The sequence below is a fragment of the Triturus cristatus genome, chromosome 3_2, assembly GCF_964204655.1.
Source record: "Triturus cristatus chromosome 3_2, aTriCri1.1, whole genome shotgun sequence".
Classification (NCBI taxonomy): domain Eukaryota; kingdom Metazoa; phylum Chordata; class Amphibia; order Caudata; family Salamandridae; genus Triturus; species Triturus cristatus.
The window spans coordinates 1,087,667,849-1,087,690,796 of NC_140584.1; the positions used below are offsets into that span (position 1 = coordinate 1,087,667,849).

A 22,948-nucleotide genomic window follows, 5' to 3' on the forward strand; every position below is an offset into this window, starting at 1 on the left:
GGCATGGATCGTGGTGGCGGGGAGGCAGGAGGGAGGGGAAGGGGGAGGGGTAAATAAAAAGTACAATTCAACATACCTCCTTGCCGCGTCCTCCCTCACCGCGTCCTTCTCGTCCCGTCTCTCCTCTGGCCGGAACAAGGCACAGGAAGCACCCAGGCTGAGGCTCCCCTGAGCCAATCACAATGCTGCATTGCACTGTTGTGATTGGTCTGAGCGCCAAACCACGGTGCTCAGAAGGGGGACAGGGAGCCTGGGCATGTTCTCCACACAGGCTGTAATGCAGCCTGGGAGGAGAACATACAAAAAGCTCATGAAGGTTTGGCCGGCCCCAGAGGGCCGGCCAAACATTCATGCGCAACTCAGGGAGTGCAACTCACTCCTCCCCTCCCCTACTCTACTCTGTCAGCAAAGCAGCCCCGCGCCGCCTGGCAAAGCTGCTACGCCTGCAACAGGAATTTTTTTATTTTTCCTTCCACTGCTGAAAAGCAGTGGGGTGACGCTCCTGCGCCTTAGCGGAGGAGCCGCCATCGAACTCCACTTTTCTGTCATCCTTCTCTCATGCCTCCTATTGCCCTTGTCCCTCTCCCTTGTCCCTCTCATTCTCTCCTACCCGCTCTATTTCCCATGTTTGTCATGCTTTCTTCTTCTGCTCTCACCCTGTCTCGTTTCACTTTCCCTTCCTTGCCCTCTCTTCTTCTTCATCTCGTTCAATTTAGTTTGTCTCCTTCTCCAATCTCTCTCTAGCCACTTACTTTCAAAGCCCTCATTCATTCTTTCTTGCCTTGCCGCTTTCTTTTTTATGTCTCTCTCCTCTGCCCACCGACACCTTCTTTTCTTCTCTTCCATCCCTCTTTCTCTGTTTATCACTGCTGCCTATCAAACCGTAAAAATTCTCTTTTGTTAAGTCCACCACTGGATATTCTTGGAAAGCTCCTTGGCTCAGCAGGCGTTGATGCATCCTGGGGCCGGAGCATCCCTTTCCCCTCCCGCTCTTCCCCCCAGGATGCTAGTGGAAAGTCTGAGCACATCGCAGGCTTCAACATGAGCTAAGGATAACATGACTGGGGTCGAAGGAAAGAAGGCCTTCTCTTCCAAAGGGAGAGGGGTGGGTTTGCAGATTCAGCTACGGGGGGGGGGGGGGGGGGGGTAGGACGCTATAGCAGCTCTACAGAGTAATAGGGAGTGCTAGAATGCCTGCCTTTCCTCTGCAATGAATTCTATTATAATGCCCTAACTCTGCTCCCCCAACCTGCCCTCCCTGCAGAAGTAGTTCCTGTTCTAAGATCAAATCTCTCCTCCGTCCCAGACAGTGCTTAATTTGTGAAAACATAAGTGCTGGGCCCTTGTCATGAGGCCACTGCAGCCTGCACCACCCATTTCTTCTGCCAGCGACAGTACCAACACAATTACTAACCTCCAAGTGGAACAATTCAGACTATTCCAGGCCCCCAAAGCTATAAGAATGGCTCGGGGGGGGGGGGGGGGCAGGTATTAGTCATTTTTTAGGTATATTGAATTAACAAACAACTCTTATTGCACTCTTCTTTAAATTAAGCAAACTGCGCCACTATGTGGCAGACTGTCATAAGCGCTGTTTTTCACAATTAAGTGCCGGTGTCAAGCACCGAAAACCACCGGCTCAAATTAAGCACTGATCCTAGCTTCTCCCTCCCTAAGACCCAACCTACCCTACCTTGGGGAAGTAATTCTGGTTCCAAGAGAATCCCTCCACAGCTCACCCAGTTACTCCTCACAGAAGTAATTAATTTTATAGGACTATGTCTTGATAACCACAGCCTGCTCTCCCTGTGAAATGATTTCCCATTTCAAGGATATATTTCGAAAGTTCAAGCCTGTTCATTGCTAAGTCCTTTTCAAACAATATCTCTTCATCGCTTCACTATATATATATATATAACTTGGATGACTGCTTCCATCAAATAAACTTGGGATTTGTTGCCTATTCTAGTGATGAATGCGAGAGAAAATATATATGTATATAAATCACTAGAACAGGCAACAAATCCCTAGTTTTTTTGATGGAGGCAGTCATCCCAGTTGGTCAGATTGATGTAAACATTATCTGAATACAATTTCAGAATTGTTCATATTCCAGAAAAACTGATTGCCTACATTGTAGATTTAACTCGCATAGAATGTTTATGAATGCACATTCCTATGGATTTATGGGTCCACAATTGTTGTTATTAAAAATCTGATTCAGTTCCTGGTCGTGAGGGAGATGTCTGTTTTGAATTTTATACAACAGCTACATTTTCTCAGATGAGATATTCAAAATTGAGGAAGAACGTATCGTGCAAGCAGTTGCACAAAGCGTTTTTGCTGTTGCCAAGCCTGTGATTTGCAAAATCACAGAATTCAAAACAAAACAAATTCAGGTTGCACTGTACATAAGACACATTGCGAGACAGAACTGTCTTTCTTCCTTTCAAAGTGCACTTTGTGACCTATATCAAATCACAGAGGAAGGGGCGGGTTATAGGCACTCTCCAATCCTCTGTGATTTGCTATGCAATGTATCAATGTTTTGTCACCATGATTGTTGCTTCAAACCATTCATGTGGTGCCGACTCCTGAAATGGGGTGCCTCTGGAGAGCTGCTACATACACAATGCTACTCATATCCACCCTTCGTTCTTGCCCATCTCTCTCACACTATTTTCCACATTCCATAATTTTCTGGTTTTCCCAAACTCCTGTTCCCTCCCATTCTTTTTCTCCCTCAATCAATGAGTGTGATAGGTACAAGCAACTCAAGGAGGAAAGTGGGACTGATAGAGATTGATTGGACATGAAACCGGCAACGCGTGCAGGTTACCGCAGATGAGTCCATATCCACTTAACGCAAAATTACAATTTGTTTTGTAGCCACGCGGGAAGTTAAAAGGGAGCATTCCCCACGTGGGTCTGCAAACTAGTAACCAGCCTTTACAGTAAAATGTTCATACAATGCTGTGCTTCAGTACATGTCCCAAACCACTGTGATAAATCAAATCCTGATTAAAGCAAGCTTCAAACATTGCAATTCAGCCCATGTAAGGACATCAGGTTATTTCAGAAACACGGCCTAGTGCAGCGCCCCCATAGCATCAGACTGGCGCCCAGAGCAGCGTCCCCATGGCACCAGACCACCGCCTAGTGCAGCGCCCCCATGGCACCAGACTGGCGCCCAGAGCAGTGTCCCCATGGCACCAGACCCCCGCCTAGTGCAGCGTCCCCATGGCACCAGACCACCGCCTAGTGCAGCGCCCCCATGGTACCAGACCACCACCTAGTGCAGCGCCCCCATGGCACTAGACCACCGCCTAGTGCAGTGCCCCCATGGAACCAGACTGGCACCCAGAGCAGCGTCCCCATGGCACCAGACCACTGCCTAGTGCAGTGCCCCATGGCACCAGACCACTGCCTTGTGCAGTGCCCCCATGGAACCAGACCACCGCCTAGTGCAGCGCCCCCATGGCACCAGACCACTGCCTAGGGCAGTGCCTACCATGGCACCAGACCACTGCCTAAGGCAGTGCCTACCATGGCACCAGACCACTGCCTAGGGCAGCGTCCCCATGGCACCAGACCACCGCCTAGTGCAGTGCCTACCATGGCACCAGACCACTGCCTAGGGCAGTGCCTGCACCAGACCACTGCCTAGTGCAGTGCCTACCATTTGCACCCGACCGACTGGCAATGGCAGAACATCTACTGTGGCTGTAAATGCCACTAGGGTTTAAAAGTGGTCGAATCCTTCTCCCAATTTTTGCGCCTTATAGATTACTAATACATTTATACTTATGCTAACAAGCACGATCACATACTTTCTCTCTCAACCGTGGGCAGCAGAGAGTAGACAACTCCTTGCGGAAAAGGGTGAGGAGGGCCTGGAGGCCCCGGTGGACCAGGGGGGCCTGGGAGCCCCGTTTCACCAGGATATCCCCTCGATCCATGTGATCCTGGGAACCCTAAAAGGAGAAGAGAAGAAAGAGTTTAATGTCTTCCTACCAAAATGCATCAAATTAGATGACTGTAAATGATTTTTTAACATCCATTCTTATAAGGTTAGGATCGGCAAAAGTTCTGAAAATAGTCTTAATTGTATGTTTTATTGCACTTATCGTCGGATAGTAATGGGAATAGCAAACAAACAAAATAACTTTCCATTTAGTCCCTGTTTCCAATGTGAGTTTCTGCGGGAGTCTTTCACTTCCCCGCTGTGACTAAGCCTCATCTCCACGTCTCCCGTCTCCAAGGATACAAGTCATCCATACCTGCAACCCCTGACGTAGGGGCGTGGAAGAGACTGGAGTTGTGCAACTCTCACATATGACAGTCTCTGGGAATATTTAGTGGTATCCAAGGTTCGACTCCATGTATGTTAGACTGTCCAGGATGCTGGGCTCGTAGGGCCCGATTTAGATCTTGACGGACTGGTTACTCCATCACAACGGTGATGGCTATCTTGTCTGACGAAATATAAATCCCATTATATCCTATTGTGTTTAAATTTCGGCGGACGGGATATCTGTCACTATTGTGACAGAGTCACCCATCCACCGAGATCTAAATCAGACCCTTCGTCTGAGTCTGAAGGCCGGATCTCCCCCGCTCTCCCTGACTCAGGGCAAAGCTTCGCTGAGCAGTCAAGAGATAGCTCCTGGGAGACGGTGAGAACGATGAGCCGGATACAATAAAGCACAATTATTACACACAAAATAGAAATGAATGTCCAATGCAAGGGACTGCTGAGAGTAGGATGGTAGGCACCTTCCTGCTGCTAGGGTGAAGCATCTAGGTATCCTGAGATCCTAGTTTATGCCTAGCACTTCCACCTATGGGGACAACAGAAGCAGACAAGGAGATATTTCACCACGCTCTTACAGTGTCATCCTAGCAGCCACCATCTTACTCACTCTGTAGGAAGGGCCACTAACCGGCTGATCAGGCGAACTTATTGGGAATTGGAGCAGGAGGACCATTTCAACAACATAGAAATCTGTGGGGGCATCCTCAAAAATATCTTAAACATATAGAATGTTAACTGATAGTAACAGAGTTGGTTCTCATAGAGGAGTCCCAAGTGGAAACAAAGGGACAACAATATCAAAGCTTAGTTGTCCATGATGCCTTTTGGAACCGTGATGTAGACATCCGAAGACTCATCATAGCTCCCCAAGCAAAAATGTATTTTGTGTATGGCCTCCCAAATTCTGGTCACCTGCTCAGCTCATCTATTGGATCAGCTAAGTTAGGAACGAGGGATACTCAGGAGAAATGAACAACATTGCCCATCACTGTACTACAAAGAAATACGTAAAGGTGTCCGGCGGAGCACCCCCACCACCCCTGCCTGTCTTCCCCATGTCAAATGTTGTTTTAAAAAAACATACTGGCATCCTTCCCTTCTCCCCATCAGTATTTACCATACGGACACACTCCTCACCCAAATGCACCAAAAAAAAATGTCCAAGCTGCATCATCCAATTATACAAACAAATAGAATCTGGTGAAAATAAAGTGGTATATCGAAGGAGGTCAAAGGTCAAATCCTATGAAGTGAGGAGTAGCCTCTCACAAGGGCCATCACTCTGACCATGTATGTTCATGACATAAGTTGTCTAGAGCCATAAAGTTGTCCATACAAGGCTGGGTTGTGGATATTTAAAACATTAATGTAATTTCCAAAACAAAAACTCATCGCAGTGTAAGACATTGAGGATTCAGCGAGCCCTCTTCCCCAGGGTCTACTGGGATGCAGGATCATAACTGGCACCAGGAGCCTTGTCGCGGAGGGATGACGGCACCAACTCCACCTTTTGTGAATTCACAAGGAATTGTGTCTTCATATTATCCACCGTGCGGATCCTTGCTCGGTTTTAAGCATTGCCTCTCCGGAGCCACTCAATCCTGTGAGTTCCCGTAAGAGATGGGGTTTTGAAGGGCATAGATTTCTCCTTTACATCCACATGAGAATCAACTCACTCATCCTTTGATCCTGATGTGGGGCGATGGGGGGGGGGGCAAAAGAAAAATGTGGATCTACAGCTTTCGGTCGGAGACCCTTTGGGTAAGGCTTCTGCAAGAATGCCGCAGTGTTAGTGACCATACTCTGGTACTGTTGAGGCAACTGACATAGCTGAAGGAAACCGGGGCCAAGTAGAAGCCTGCTGGGGGGGACTTCTCATTCCTCTTATCATGAATACCTCAGGCTGCTAGAAGACTGGATCTGAACCCTCAGGTGCTTCAACAGAGAAACATGTGAAGTATGTTTCTAGAGTCCGGGAGTCTTCAGGATCAACGATTCAATATCCCCCCAATAGGATTTCTTTTAATGCCGCACAACAGAACACCTTTGACCAGCACCTAATTAGAATATCGCAAATTACAGTGGTAGCAACGCCACTCTGTAATCACTGACTAGTGCCAACTCTTGTGGGCTTGTGGCTTAAACATTATGGGTCCTTGACTACGGGCCAGAATTAGAGTTTGGCGAACAAGTATTTCATCATAAACATGACGGATATCCAGAGTGCCTTGTTGCAACATCATTATTTCCTAAAGCACTTGTAAAAAGGTGGACGGAATATCGGTCATGTATGTCACGGAGGACCCCTCCGCCAAGGTCTAAATCAGGCTTGATGTGTCTTGATAGAGATGCGACCTGTGTCCAGAGGTTCACCGTGGACTCATGTAAGAGTCACTTCTGGTGCATCAAAGTGGTATGCCGTCTCCATGACTGCTGGGGGACGCACAGCATACAAGTTTAGGAGGCACCAGCAGTTTTGTAGGCTCTGGAAGGACTTGGGCGTGGTATTGAGGACATCCCTGGGTCGCAGGTCGATATACCAGGAGGTTCTTGACTATATTTCGAGCCCAGCCTTGTACAGTTGGGCACACATCTATTAAGCGCCCTGTACCACAAATGATAGAGATCAGTGAATGGCTGTCCCAACTGTAGTGCCAACAGTTTGAACTCTTTCCCCCGAAGGTTCAAGGGTGACTCAAGGTCGCATTGTTTCTGAAGGCTTTGCTGAACCCACCTACACTGGCTCCTCCTCCACGATTTACGTCATTGAGCTTAATTTCGGAATTTCATGCTACGAGCTTTTAGTAAATTAATTGCTTTAGATTGTATGCTCTTCAATACATCACAACGATCACACTGAAATGGGACAGCGATTTCACACTACTGTTTTCGGTTCTGTTTAGCTAGCTCCAACTGCTGGGACCTGCCGGTGCTCCACCCCTTGTGAACCAGGTGTTTGCTGCCGTTTTATCCTGAACACTTCATGACATTGTCTTATTTTGTGCAAAAGGTTAAATGTGGTTATCGGCAAACTTATGGTGTGCACCTAAAAATGACATGGTGAATTCACTAGGAGTTCATATTTACAATGTTAATTGAGAACAACGGTACTCCTCGAAAACCAGGCTTCGGTTGTTTGGCGGAGAGGAAGTTTGGGAAAGCGGTCCTAGAATCTTGGACAGGGGCGACTCCTCCTTCTGAGCAGAGGAGCGTCGCCCCACAAAGAAAACCCCTAGGCCAGAGCTGAAAAATAAAAATTGTAATAAGGTTTATTTATTACCATTTTATCTTTCAGCAACCGACCCATGCCGAGCCGAGTGACAGGACGGGGTGGGAAGAGAGCTGCAGAGTGGCAGCAGGGAGCTGTGCGCTTTAAAGTACGCATGTCCCTTTGCGATGTCCAGCCAGACATGCGCATTTTAAACTTCTCTAACCCAGCTGTCTAGCGCACGCCTCCAGTGCTCATGAGAGCACTGAGTGAGGTCGCTCCCTCCAATCCTGGGGCTGCTCTCATGCTGGTGAGAGCAGCACCAGGATTGGTTAGGGGATTTGGCTGGGTCTCATTTTGGAGCCTGAGAAGCCCGAAGGAGGAGGTCGTCGTGTCGCAAAGGACGGTAAATGTATTTTAGTTTTATTTTTATTTTTTGTGTCCCCCGCTCCACTTACATACCAGCCACCACTGATCTTGGAATAGATGTGCAGATGTTCTTCTCTCCTAGCGCTTAGAGGCAAAAGAAAGCTTCCCCAAGATCATCTGGGGATTAATTTCTACAAATATTGCTAGAACCAGAGGAAGGAGGAAGGGTTCAGTTCTTCACCAGCAGCCAATCAGGCAGACGGGAGAGGCTTGAGACTTCTTGGGATAATGGCCACCTTCACACGGTCACACAGCAACTAATCATAGGTCAACACAAGCACCTCTGCTGCTCAAGAACAACAGGTTTCTGACTCTGCAGGCTGAAAAAGAATTAACTAATCATTCATGAGGTAGTATTTCTGATACAAGTTTCGTCTGTTGAAAACTTTCCCTGGTGTGGTTCACGGGAAATATATTTTTAAAGGTGAAACTATTTTTAGATTAATCGATGGCCGGACTAAACTTGCCCCCAGTGCTTAATTTGTAAAAAAAAAAAAAAACATAAGTACAAGGGCCCTCGTCAGAACAGCTCGCACCCCCCATTGCCTTTGCCAGTGCTTCCAGTGACAGTATCAACTCCTAACCATCCTTTTACAAGTGTGACAAGTATGACTATTCTAGGAACCCAAAGCTATAAGAATGGCTTTGGCAGCCGGTGTTATTCATGTTAATGTATATTGAATGAATCACAAGCTGTTGTGCTCATCTCTAAATTAGACAAACATTGCTACCTTGTGGCAGGCTGTATAAGAGCTGATGTTGACAATTAAGTGCTGGTGGCGAGCACCTTAAACCAATGGCTCAAATAAGCACTGCTTGCCACGGCTCATACTGTTGGGATTAGCAAGGATGGTGTCGCAGAACACAAGAGGTGGCCCATGTTGGTCCACGAGGGCCACAGGCATGCCAGATGTTCAATTGAATTATTTAGGAAAGTTCACTTCAGATCAGCCCGTGTAATTGTATCAGATGAAAGGATCTTTAGAGTCTGGCATGGTTCCAGCCTCCGTTGACTACCGCTGCTTGTTCACTTTCTGCTCTGTAAACCTTGGGGTCATTATTTGGGTCTGAAAGAATGCTTGAACTCATAGACCCTGTGTTATGTATGACGTGAAAAACCTTTGTTGCACATTTGTTTGAAATATGCAAAATATTGTCTGGACGACTCTGTAAAGCATCATACGGGCGACCGTCCATCCCTTCACTCTTACTGTCAATCTACGAAGAAGAAGGACAGACCTTAAGAAATGGCCGAAACATACATGCCATACCTGGGGGACCCGCTGGCCCACTGTCTCCAATCTGGCCTTGGTCACCTTTGGCTCCTGGAGGGCCCGGAAGTCCTACAGGTCCAGGGGGGCCAGGAGGTCCTGTCAGTCCCGGTAGACCTAGTTAGATTACAGAACACACAAAGTTGAATGTTTGCCTTGGAAGGTAAATGATTTCTGAGTTAGTAGAGTAAGAATGGAAGTGTCCCAGGGATCACACTTCTCACAGACAGTTATTAAAGGGGCTATATTCCATAGTGCTAAAAAAAACTGATCAATCAACAGAGGAGAGTTTTTGCAAACGTTAGTGTACAGCAAGACTTGTAAAGTGGAAGTAGCTATGTGTGTATTAGATTCAACTACAGGCAAGGTGCTACTAACATGCACTTAACTAAAGATACATTCAGTTGAAACGCGGCACTGATTTCACTCCTTCCACTGACCGCAGAAAAACTAAGAAAGACAACATGGAGAATGGCTAACTGTAAAGTCAAGTTCACTTTTAGGTACTTAGTGGGCCGAAACTTGTCGATGAAGGTCACCAGTGCAATGAGTGAGTAGCTTAACTAGTTGTCAGTTCCCACTTTCAAGTGAACTTACAATGTAGCATGATGCACAACGTGAACTTTGACATAGCCATGAAGTCCAAGGTTACTACTCAAACAGCTGCTACTGAACAAGGGACTGAATGCTCAAAAATCTTAACTCATGTTACCATCTGAAAAGTGCAAAGAAAGCACTTTCTAGGTCAGGTAAGTCACCTTCAGCCAGCTGTGTTTTGTTTCAGCCAAAATCACTGTGCATCAAAAGTACACGATCCAGAAATGCAAAGGCAAAAGGCCATGACTGGCTTACTCTGGCTCAAGAGGATGGGGCCAGAGGGAGGCGGTTTGTGCTTTCTGGGCCTGCGTTTATAGCGCAAGTTCTGACATGGTTTTAATGTATGGTCAAGTGCCTACAGAGCAGGTTATGTCTTGTCATCTACATGTGTGCAGACCACTCGCATAGAGTCGCAAGCACAGGTAATATGCACGGTCATGTGCAGCTGTGGGACTCCTGCATACCCTTGCCACTTGCATCACATCACAGAGCCCAAGAAAGGTCACCATCAAAGCCTGGGATGAAGCAAACATCCCTACGATGTCTGCGCCGCAGCGGATGAAGAGGATCACAAGAGGGGAGGCGAGCAGCTGGGAACTTGTACTACTGGCATGGAACCCAGTCAGGGGATGTGGGTCTCAGCCACACGGGCTTTACAAGCCAGCATGGGGTCTGTGTAATACAGGACTGGCAGCTGTGTGACAAGGAGCCAGGCACACTGTTGAGAGAAGGGTCTGGTTACCAGACTGAAAATCCCTTTGTACACACCATACTGGATAACTAACTTATACTTTCTGAAGCCTCAAGCAGTACACCGTATGGAGAGATGTGATAACACAGACTGCTCAACAGCAAGTCCGCTGGGTCCACACAGAGACTGCTGAAAAGCGAGACCACTGGGTCCACACAGACTGCTCAAAAGCAAGACCACTGGGTCCACACAGAGACTGCTGAAAAGCAAGACCACTGGGTCCACACAGACTGCTCAAAAGCAAGACCACTGAGTCCACACAGAGACTGCTGAAAAGCAAGACCACTGGGTCCACACAGACTGCTCAAAAGCAAGTCCGCTGGGTCCACACAGAGACTGCTGAAAAGCAAGACCACTGGGTCCACACAGACTGCTCAAAAGCAAGTCCGCTGGGTCCACACAAATACTGCTGAAAAGCAAGACCACTGGGTCCACACAGACTGCTCAAAAGCCAGTCCGCTGGGTCCACACAGGCTGCTGAAAAGCAAGACCACTAGGTCCACACAGACTGCTCAAAAGCAAGTCCACTGGGTCAACACAGACTGCTCAAATCAAAGTTTACTGTGTCCACACAGACTGCTTAAAAGCAAGTCCACTGGGTCCACACAGACTGCTCAAAAGCAAGTCCACTGGGTCCACACAGACTGCTCAAAAGCAAGTCCGCTGGGTCCACACAGAGACTGCTGAAAAGCAAGTCCACTGGGTCCACACAGACTGCTCAAAAGCAAGACCGCTGGGTCCACACAGAGACTGCTCAAAAGCAACACCACTGGGTCCACACAGACTGCTCAAAAGCAAGTCCGCTGGGTCCACACAGAGACTGCTGAAAAGCAAGTCCACTGGGTCCACACAGAGACTGCTGAAAAGCAAGACAACTGGGTCCACACAGAGACTGCTGAAAAGCAAGTCCGCTGGGTCCACACAGAGACTGCTGAAAAGCAAGACAACTGGGTCCACACAGACTGCTCAAAAGCAAGTCCGCTGGGTCCACACAGAGACTGCTGAAAAGCAAGACCACTGGGTCCACACAGACTGCTCAAAAGCAAGTCCGCTGGGTCCACACAGAGACTGCTGAAAAGCAAGACCACTGGGTTCACACAGACTGCTCAAAAGCAAGTCCGCTGGGTCCACACAGACTGCTCAAAAACACGTTTACTGTGTCCAAACAGACTGCTCAAAAGCAAGTCCACTGGGTCCACACAGACTGCTCAAAAACACGTTTACTGTGTCCACACAGACTGCTCAAAAGCAAGACCACTGGGTCCACACAGACTGCTCAAAAGCAAGTCCGCTGGGTCCACACAGATACTGCTGAAAAGCAAGACCACTGGGTCCACACAGACTGCTCAAAAGCAAGTCCACGGGGTCCACACAGAGACTGCGGAAAAGCAAGTTCACTGGGTTTACAGAGACTGCTCAAAAGCAAGTTTACTGTGTCCACACAGACTGCTCAAAAGCAAGTCCACTGGGTCCACACAGAGACTGCTGAAAAGCAAGACCACTGGGTCCACACAGACTGCTCAAAAGCAAGACCACTGGGTTCACAAGGACTGCTCAAAAGCAAGTTTACTGTGTCCACACAGAGACTGCTGAAAAGCAAGACCACTGGGTCCACACAGAGACTGCGGAAAAGCAAGTTCACTGGGTTTACAGAGACTGCTCAAAAGCAAGTTTACTGTGTCCACACAGAGACTGCTGAAAAGCAAGACCACTGGGTCCACACAGAGACTGCGGAAAAGCAAGTTCACTGGGTTTACAGAGACTGCTCAAAAGCAAGTTTACTGTGTCCACACAGACTGCTCAAAAGCAAGACCACTGGGTCCACACAGACTGCTCAAAAGTAAGCCCACTGGGTCCACACCTGGATTCTCTCTCCTTCTGCATCTGTGTCTCAGCGCTGCTCTGAAAATGTGAAGTAATCACTGACTGAATTCCTATCTATACTTTTTTTAAGTGGCTTTTATTTATTATGCAGTAAACTGATTTTGAGATTTAGTTACAGCAAGGTTCCGATAAAACATCTGGTTCTAAATTATATGCGAGGGCCCCCTGGACTGATCAGCAGGCCACAGGATTGCTGGCATCTTCATAACTGAAACTACGCTGGGTGCTAACAATTTTGTTTTACCAGCGAGGAATAAATATTACCAGGAAACCATTATAGATGAAATGTACCCCCGGCCTTTGGAATAGTAAGCGTGTTTGAAGCTGGCATCATCTCGAGCGAAACTGTGGCAGCCATTTTACTATTCAATCTTTGACAACTTGATGGGACATTTCGCACACGTGCTGCTAAAAGGCAGACGTTACTGAACTGTAACATTAGTTCGGCTGCCTGATATCGGCTATGCGTATCCTGCCATCTAGTGGTTGTGCTTGGAGAGTGCAGCTTCTTTTTCGTGGGCAGGTCTAGAAAGACGACTTGACTTTCAAGTAGAACACGAGCCCTTAGTGCTCCAACCAGTGCTTTAAATGGGCCGGTACTCACAGGTACTGAGTACCGGCACTTCTATTTTTTATCACTCTGAGTACCGGCACTTCTCTACTGCTGTGGAGAGTACCGGTACTCATGAAGGGTAGGCGCAATGGCCTCTAGTAGTGGTTGCCTGTCACTTTGGCAGCCAATGTACTTGTACAGCCCTGAGCTGAGCCCCCGCTGAACTACTCAGCGTGGGCGCATTTGCATGAAATCCGGGTGTTCGCCGTCATGCTGAGTTGTAAGGAATCGAGGCAGCCCAGTGACAGCACAATGAGGAAATTCCATGGGGGGTAAGGAGGTTAAAGGGCTTTAATCCCACCTGTTTCTTTTGTGTGAGAGCCTGCCTATGTTTGTCTGTTTGCTTGGGGAAAAAGGAGAAAAATATTACTACGCAAGGAAATGTTAAAATATCACTGTGTTTAACTTTTGTTTGGTATAACAAATTCAGCTGTTTTGTTTATAGAAACACATTTCTCGTGTTTTGGTATGTGCTGCAACTAGTATATAAATCAGTAAGCTTCGCATGTCTTGCCTTTAGCCCCGTCCCTAGCCCCGCCCACTATCCACATTTAAATGAGTACCTGCACTATTTTATTCCCATTTAAAGCACTGGCTCCAACCCCACACATCTGAAAGAACCTGCACTGTGCCGCGCGTCCCCGTTAGCTGAAATCAAAATGCCCTCTGTAATACCGTCCAGACACTGGTTAAGATTATAAATTAAGCGAGTACCAAGCCACGCCACACCCTGGGCTCCAGGCTCCAGCCTCCTTATCACATTTCAGCCCCTGACATACTGAAATGGAAGCCTGTAATGTTGGGCACTAGGCCCGCATGCTGTGTGGAATGACTGACACAGACACATAGATAGGGGTAGTGGGAGTGGCCACGAGCACGTGCGCTCGGCCCCTTTATTGACCTCGTCACCTGACACAGTGACGTCAGTGGTGGGTGGGTGTGCAGTGTGTTACACGGGAGTTAGAACACTAGAACGTGTCCATGCACGGACACTACAGAAGCCCGCCTGGCGCGAGAGCCGCTGCCAATGCTGGGGCAATCCTTGCAGTAGAGAGCAAGGTGTCAGAGACGGAAACCTGTCTGTTTTCTCCGGTCGCACTTAACTCTGAAACACCGGTGTTTCTAATCCGATCATCTCAATGCCTTTCAGATGTTCGAGAGTTCATCCATATTTGTTTCTGTCAATTACTTCATTGATTGTTGGTTGTTCCTCATATCTACATTGGAAATTGTTACACTTTTGTGAATCCTTGGTTAACAATTTGTAAAGTTAGGGGGGCTTAGAACATGTGGAATGCATTGATTTTTGGATTAGAAAATTCAGTGCGACCGGGGTCAACAGACAGGTTTCCGTCTCTGACAAATTCTCTTCCATACAAATCGACAGTGCAGTTCCAGACAGAGCCCTTCTTCACCGGGACGCACACTGAAGAACCGGGGTTTACACAATAATACAACTCAAGGAGTGCACGGCGGTCATATTGTAAGCAATCTTTGCAGTGCCAAAGAGCCTCTGCTCTTCAGACCGCCGCTCTCCTGGTACGGGGTCTGAAATCATGCCAAGGCCTTCTCATCTCACCTGTGGTACCACTGGGAACCCCCACAAGCATTGATGAATTCTCTGATGTGTCCCCACATCGTCCTTTCGGTGGGCTCTGCAACAGTCACATATGACTTCCCATAAAGCTTGTCTCTCTCCGTTGAACACTCTCCACCACCAGGATTTCAAGTTGAACTTGTGCTTCCTTCTGCTTGTTGACCCATCCTCGTGTCCCTCCTGACTTGCCGTACTTGCCATTTTAAACTCGATTCTCGCATCAGTGAAGTGCCCAGAGCATCATCTCCTCTCCCCTCCCAGTGCAACTGACTCACTTCCTAATTCTCTGATCAGCAACTGTCAGTGCGATGTCAGCAATTTTCAATTTTTATCGAATTGCAAATTGCATCAAGATTTCACGACTTCAAATAATGATAATTTGTTATCCCAAATCCAGTCAGTGTACGTTAGTATGTCGTGATGTGTGAATCGTACATTGCGAGTCATTACTTTTCTCAAACTCCTTGAGGGTATAACAATGGGCACTGAAAGTATGTGATTGGACAGAAGTCCTTTAGACCTGTATTTACATCAGAAGAATTTCTAAACTGCCATTTGTCTTGCTGGTTTGCAGCAGGCAGGGATGCAACACGAAGCAATAAAAACATAAATATAGCAGACACAGACATCCAGGCGCATCCAGCTCAGCCACTGTGTCTAATGTCTACCAATACAACCACCCCATGCCTGGGTGTCACCTTCCCAGCATCAACCATCACTCTGAGCTTGCCCCAAGAGTTTTTATATTCAAGTATTTGTCTTGACTCCATCACTTCATGTGAAGGCTGGTCCAAGGAATCCCAGCTGCGTATTCCACTGATCCAGGGTTTCTGCGGGGGCTCTTCTATTGATCCACCGCCTCTAAAATGGGATGTTCCTCGGTGGATCTAGCATCGTTGCTATGGTTACTTCCATCAACATCCAAACTCCGCCTCAGGCTCCTCCAAGCATGAATACAGTCCATTAGCCAGGGGATCTCTGTGGATTCACCACCTTCCATGCAGGCTCGTGAATGGATTCAGCATGTCTGTTGGGTGTTCATTAAAACATGGATCCACCACGTCAACGGCAGGTGGTCATCGGCTCCACCATGAGTCGTCAGCTATGCTTGCAGCTCTCTCTTAAATCTACTGTATCCACTGGGTACTGCTCCATGGATCCTTCCTCTGTGTAGTGGGATCTGATGTGAATCCACTAGCTCTGCAGGGAGCTGTACCACGGACCCAACATCTGGACATTGGGCTATTCAGGGGAATCGCTGATCTACTCTCCTCTCTGCAACCTTTTCCCCAGATCCATGGACGTTGCATGGGATCCTTGCGTTGATCTAGGACTTTTCTTGTCAACCCCGTACGTTGGGACTCTTCCTTAAATCCAGGAATCATGTTGGAGACTCTTCAATGGGTCAACGACCTTTTCATGAATCCATCCCTTCTGCAGCGGGCTCTTACTTGGATCCCCTAAATCAACTCAAAGAAGCTACATGACCCCCCTCTACTGGAGACTGCCCAGTGGCCATCCTACCTCCTTACAGATGCTCCAAGTGTCCGCCACTTCTACTGAAGGATGCGCACAGGCCAGACTTCCTGTGGCACCTCTGATAATATGGACTAGAGGCGTCAATCAATTGCAGTCCCCATGCCCTTTCCCCACCCTGCGGGATGTGCAATTAGCTCAAGTGGCAAGGCACAAGGCCTGTATTCAGTGGATGACAACACTGCCATATAGCAACATAAAAGGATTAAAAAAGACATGTTATAGGTTCATGGAAAAATTGTGTCTGTCCCCAGTATCCTGAAATATAGGAGAATTATTTCCAGCAATTTTCAAACAAGCAAGACATGCTGACGTGTCAGAATCTAAAAAATATGTTACCTTGTAAGACAAGCTCCTCTCCGGCACCCGTGTCACCTTTAGATCTCTCTAAAAAGAAAATGACAGAAGAAATACATGTTCAGCGACTTCCATCATGTTTGAAACCTGGAATTTTCCCTTCTAGTTGAGAGACAAATTTATACGGGCGGAATCCGCTCCAGATGTCTCCAGTGCTTCAGAGATGCTGAACTGGTGTTTATCCGGAGCCCTCGATGCTTTTACGTTCGTAGATAAACTGTGGTCATCTCAGGCTTGGGACTGGACCACCATATACAACCAGGGTTTAACTTTGTTTTTGACTATGTCTTGACTAGCATCAGACCAGTCTGGGAGTTTGGAGAGCCTACTCTGATCATCTGATCAGGATCACCTTGGCGACGAGGAAGCAGCGGGACCACCTCATGCCCGCTGCACTTGAATGTAGCTATTCACCTTCCACAACTACACCATCTAAGCCCCTCACTGTTAATGTCCTGAGCTGTTATTGTGAATCTCACCTTTGCTTAGGGCGCGGATGAATCCCAGGTAGGTACATTCCATAGAAGTACCTTTAAATGCACACATTGATACACAACACCCGCCAGGGTCCACTCTGAAAGAGCATCCAAGCTCACAGACCAACAGCTGTACAGATGCCCAAGAACACAGGCTACGAAAAATGCAGGCATCCATCCATGCAGACCACTAGACATACGGACACCCGTGCACAGGCACCAATGTATGCGGGACATTGGCTAAGCGAGCGCACAGGGATACGTAGCCACAGACATAAAAGCGCCCAATCACACCCATGCTATTTGCAAGCACTAACCAGGGCAACTGCTCTCAATAAAAATACCCTTGCAGTTGATGCTTATGATGTTGTCAGTTCTACTTGTTTACGCTTCTCGCCTTTCAAAGGAATATTGGCATTTTGCAACACCCTAGATGGAAAACCAAACTTGCTGCAATAGACATTTTGTGTTTGCTTGCAGCTCAAAGGGATTAATAAATTCATGTTTTACAGTATATGTAGCGCAGGGCCTGCCCCTTGGTTCTAAGCAGATTGGACTTCAGTGACCCGCCTTCCCCCCAAACTCTCTGCCAGTCACTGCCAGTGCCCCAGCAATGAGCCTTTCTGAAACAGCAAGAGGTGCTCTAACGGCGAATAGAACACCATCAGGGGACCAGTAAGAGTGCCCACATATGCCCGTCCCAGTGCAGAACCGAAGCAGAGAAAGCCCACAGCTCAAAGGCAGCGCAGGGGGGACCTCCACGCAAACGGTGTGCACTCTGGGAGAAATCCCATGTGCAATGCACGCCTGATCCAGCAGCTAAGACGCTTCACATGGCTACCCGCAGGACAGACATGGGTCAATTCTATGGGGCTATGGGTTGTGGGGACGGAATGACACTTCCACTGTGAGCAAACAGTTCAATTGTGTTCAATTGGGTTATTTGAGACTGACCGATATGATCAGTCATTCACTTATTATTACAGACAACAGCCAATGAAGTGCTGCAAATTAAACAGAAGCCAACTAGAACCCTCTGCACTGAATGAAGTCATATTTGATAGTGAAGCTTGTGCACATTAGTAGAATGTGCCGATTGTCAGTGTTAAGACGTCCATGCTCTTTCAGCATGAAGCATTAGATAGGTCATCCAAGGGGATTGAGGTCATGACCCCACACGGTACAGGTCCCAAGGGACACTTTGGGCCGAGGCAGGACTCTGGCAGGGCCACTGCTGCCTCACAAACAGCACAGAGGCCACCGACCAGTAACACTTTCACCACTGCCTTTCCATGGCCACGTCCTGAAACCATCATGGCAGGTCTGAGGGGCTGCACTGTCCCCCCCATCAATCACGGAGGGGGTGTTCCGCGTTTGAAAACATGCTGGAGATGCCTCTTGGCTCCATACTCCCTCTTGTTCACCCCTCGGCTTCTATAAGGGCAGGTTGAGGGCAGTCATACACCCCTGGTAACAAAGATGTAATTACTCACTTTAATGTTTTGTTTTGTGCTGCAGATTAATACTACCTAATAGTCAACTCAGGGCTCAGTTCAAATCTTGCCAGCCAATAATGTTATTCCTTCTAGCCAATGAATGAATGCATTGCGTGTTATGTCACTTGCTATCTCATTACAAAACTATGGGCCTCCATACTCGACTGGTCAAATATAATAGGCCCCTTAAAAACGGGTATAAATTATCTTAATAAGGTCAGTGAACTTATTGAAGTAATATCTCCTTTAGACACAGTAAATACGTTTGTTACCGACCCACAGCTGCAGGGGAAGCAAAGTCAAGAAGATTTCGAGGAGGAATGTGTTCCCCAAAATGATTCTGATAAAGGCTATGTTAGAGTGGTATTTTGGAATATAGCTGGTTTACAATCTAAGGTGGATAACCAAGTTTGGGTAGATTTTATCAACAACTTTGATATTCTGTGTATACAGGAGACTTGGTTACTGGACGCATTGCATATTGATGGTTTCAAAACATATCATATCTCTGCTCTACGTTCAGTTCATGGGAGGCATAAGGGGGGAATTTCCATCTATATTTCAAATATGTTGAAGGTCCAGAAGATAAAAACATTAAAGTCGACCCCTTATTATCAAATTATCGATATCCTTTTCTCTATGCAAACTGAGATAGTGATTATTAATTTCTACAACAACATTGACAAGGGTAACTTTGTAGGAATAATAAAAAGCCTTATGGATTTTTTAACTAACCTGGTTGTTTCTAGGGGAAGGGATGTGATTATGATTTGGGGTGGGGATTTTAATACCAGTATCTGCCAAAATCCTGTATGTGGGTTTGGGGATATTGACTCAGGTAATAATGTTCATGCAGCCCACTTCGTCCACTCTGAAAGAGGAGAATGTCTTAACGAAATGATGGATACCTTTGATTTAGGTTTCGCAAATACATTGTGTTCTCCTTCTGTTGAGTTTAGTCCCACATTCATCGGACGGGGATTTAATTCCCTGATAGATTTTATCATTATTCCAAATTGCTATTCTAATTGGTTTGTCCAATTTTGTACTCAAACTAGTGGCCTAAGTGACCACCTGCCATTAACTTTAAATATTTTACTCCCAACTAAATGCACTCTTTCGGTTTCGGAAAGTCTGGCTCAGAATCAAGATGTTGTACTGGCCCGCCAGAATGATTTTTCCTTGAAGTGGAGTAGGAAGGACCCTGAAACACTGAATACTAAGATTATAACTAAGGCTTTAATTCCTATCACCGAGTGCCTGCGGGAAGGGTCATCCTATAGGGACATCTTGTATGCTTTTTCCGAAGTAACAGCGGTGATTCAAAATTTGCTAAATCATCCAACAAGGCCTGTACCCAACAAAGACCAGGGGTGGTTTGATACAAACTGTTCCTAAGACATATTCGTTGTTAAAGGCTGCCCTTCATAAACCAGTGAGGGACTATGAGGAAATTAGAGTGTGTAGGAAGGCCTACAATTTGGCAAGAAGTAATCGTAAGAAAGAAATCAAAAATCTAGCTTGGAACAATTTGTACGAGGCTTCCCTATGCAAAGATTGTACTTATTTTTGGCAGGCGGTCAAAGCACCATTTTTTGCTACTAAAGAGGAGGCTCGAGTTGAGATAGCAATAGATGAGCTCTCCTGGGTAAATTTTTTCTCTAACGTGTATGGTAATAAGAGCAGTGAGGATATCAACTTATGTCGGGAACCTCTTTTATCTGGATATCCTATTAAGTTTACGCTGATTGACATTCAATTTTCACACGATGAAGTGATGATGGCAATAAACGAGAGCAAAAGTGGTAAACCTCCAGGTCCCGACGGGATACCGATTGATTTATATAAAAGCACAATAGAGCTATGGTCTCCACTGCTAACCCAAGTTTTAGAAGCCTGCTGTGCTGAGTGGTTTATTAAATCCTGGTCGGAATCTGTGATAATTCCAGTTTTTAAAAAAGTGGACCGAGAAGATCCAGCTTGTTATCGCCCTATCTCCCTCCTAGACTCCTTTATGAAAATCGCAGGAAGGGTTGTATTCAAGTCAAGTCAAGTCAAGTCAAGAAAAACTTTATTTCGGAGAATCTCCATAAAAGTGCATAAGATGAATAAAAAACATTTAAGAACAATAAAATAAGAATGGATACAAATTATTAATACAGCCGCAAGGCTAGATTCCCAGCGAATACATACAGACATGTGCTTAAATAGCAAAGAACAAGTCAAATCATGTTGCCATATTTAGGTACCGCTTCCGTTTGTGCCATAAAGCCCCCAGAAATTTTGCCACAGAAAACACAATGTGTGCAGTCATTTCACATTTAAGAACTCTAAAGGCTTCGTGGCATCTGGTAAAACCCAGGTTTCTGCAAATGGGGATGATCCATTTTCTGCGCGCCTCAGTATAGCCCGGACAGAAGAATATTAAATGCAGCTCAGTTTCATCGTTTGCACTGCATGCCGGGCAAATACTGGATGTCGACGCAGACCAGCGGCTAGTAAAAGCACGAATTGGTAAGGATCCATGCCTCCATTGCAAAAAGAGCTTCCTTATTATTGCAGGGTAAACATTATCAAGGGCTGGTTCGAAACTATATGTGGTCTTCATGTCAAGGAATTGATATGTTAACGACCCAAGCAATTTTGAGGGTCGAAGTAAGGGAGCCTTGGAATCATAATACAATTTAATAAGAGCTTTTTTAGGAAGCTCGGAACAGGCATTCCCAGGGTCATTCCAATGTGCGTCAAGACCCAGGCTCACCAAACTATTCCTTATAAACTTAAGCCAAGGTATGTTTCCCGCATTTGGGAGGCTAAGAACTTCCTGGAGACCCAGTCTATAGTGAAGCAATTCAGGCACCGTCCATAATCTACGCCAATAGATCACGGGACGGAGCGCCAACTCTTCCTCCAAGGGTCTAATGCCCAGGTCAAGTCTTAGAGGCACAAGGGGTGTACTCGGAGGGAGAGCTGTTAAACGCCTGAGAAATCTGTTCTCCTCCCTACCCATGGGTTGTATTAAATAGACTTCAACAGTGGGCCGAGGATAATAACATCTTAAATAGGGTCCAATATGGGTTTAGGGAAGGGATGGGTACTATCGAACAGGTTTTAAACTTTTCGTTGATTCAGGGTAAATATACACAAGCAAAGGCAGGGAACCTATTTGTGGTCTTTGTCGATCATAGTGCCGCATTTGATTGTGTTGGTCACAGCAGGTTATGGAGTATTCTAGAGGAACTAAAAGTTGATCCCCCTTAGTCTTAAAATTAGGATTTTTCTCAATTTAGTAGTCCTAAATTTAGGACTCCTAACTTTAGTACTCCTAAATGCCTTCTGTGAATACCGAAAGTCTTAAAATTAGGATTTTTCTCAGTTTAGTAGTAGTATAGTTAGGACTCCTAACTTTAGGACTCCTAAATGCCTTCTGTGAATACCGAAAGTCTTAAAATTAGGATTTTTCTCAATTTAGTAGTCCTAAATTTAGATTTAGGACTACTAAATTGAGAAAAATCCTAATTTTAAGACTTTCGGTATTCACAGAAGGCATTTAGGAGTCCTAAAGTTAGGAGTCCTAACTATACTACTACTAAACTGAGAAAAATCCTAATTTTAAGACTTTCGGTATTCACAGAAGGCATTTAGGAGTCCTAAAGTTAGGACTCCTAACTTCTGTGAATACCGAAATGAGTAAGTGCCTTCTGTGAATACCAAAATGGTAGTAAGTTTAGGATTTTGTCTTAAGTTAGTTCTGTGAATCGGGCCCATAGTGGGCAAACCACCCCAATAAGGCAGGGAAACACACAACCCTGATACGGCTGCGCAAGAAAGCGTGTGTAGAAGTCTTCGTACAGATCGGCAAGCAAATTATTCTGTAAATTTTATGTTAAAGAAAGAGCTAGATGGATTAGGCCTATTTTAATGCAGGGAGGCTGGCAGCAATGTCGTCCAGCATTTTTCTTTTTAAAATTATTGGACAATGTGTACTGTATTGGAGCTATGACAGGGCTTTTGAAGAGTATAATGAGGAAAAGAAAAAGTTTAACCCGTTAATCCCTATGTTGTAAAATTATGTACTTTTGGAAGAGCTATACTTTATCAAGATATTTTAATGCAATTTTTAAATGACCTGATTTTTTTGAATATGTGCTTTTATGATTTTATTATCTTTTAAAATCGAATAAAGCATTTATTGATTGATTGATTGACTGGTCACTACCTTCCTTGAAGGTAGGTGGGATGTGTGGAGTGTACCACCCATCACAGAACATGCAGCAGTGGATAGGAAACCCCATTAGTAGCTTCCACCAGTCACCACCTGTGGATGGGGCATTCTTGCACAAGTGTTTCCCTTGTAAAAGCACTTCTACCCCCTCCTATCACCAGCCCGATTGTCAGATCAGCCTTTGAGATATAGT

At 46.2% G+C, this 22,948-nt stretch overlaps 1 protein-coding gene across 1 annotated transcript in view; it reads right to left on the reverse strand.

The window, feature by feature from the left end:
• Window positions 1-22,948, reverse strand: part of COL26A1 (collagen type XXVI alpha 1 chain) — a 779,433-nt gene that overhangs the window by 73,461 nt on the left and 683,024 nt on the right. Inside the window, exons 6-8 of the mRNA XM_085649850.1 lie at window positions 16,541-16,588; window positions 9,224-9,340; window positions 3,831-3,974 (exon numbers count right to left, since the gene is read on the reverse strand). Of these exons, the coding sequence (XP_085505976.1) occupies window positions 3,831-3,974; window positions 9,224-9,340; window positions 16,541-16,588 (309 nt within the window). The remainder of the gene's footprint in view (window positions 1-3,830; window positions 3,975-9,223; window positions 9,341-16,540; window positions 16,589-22,948) is intronic.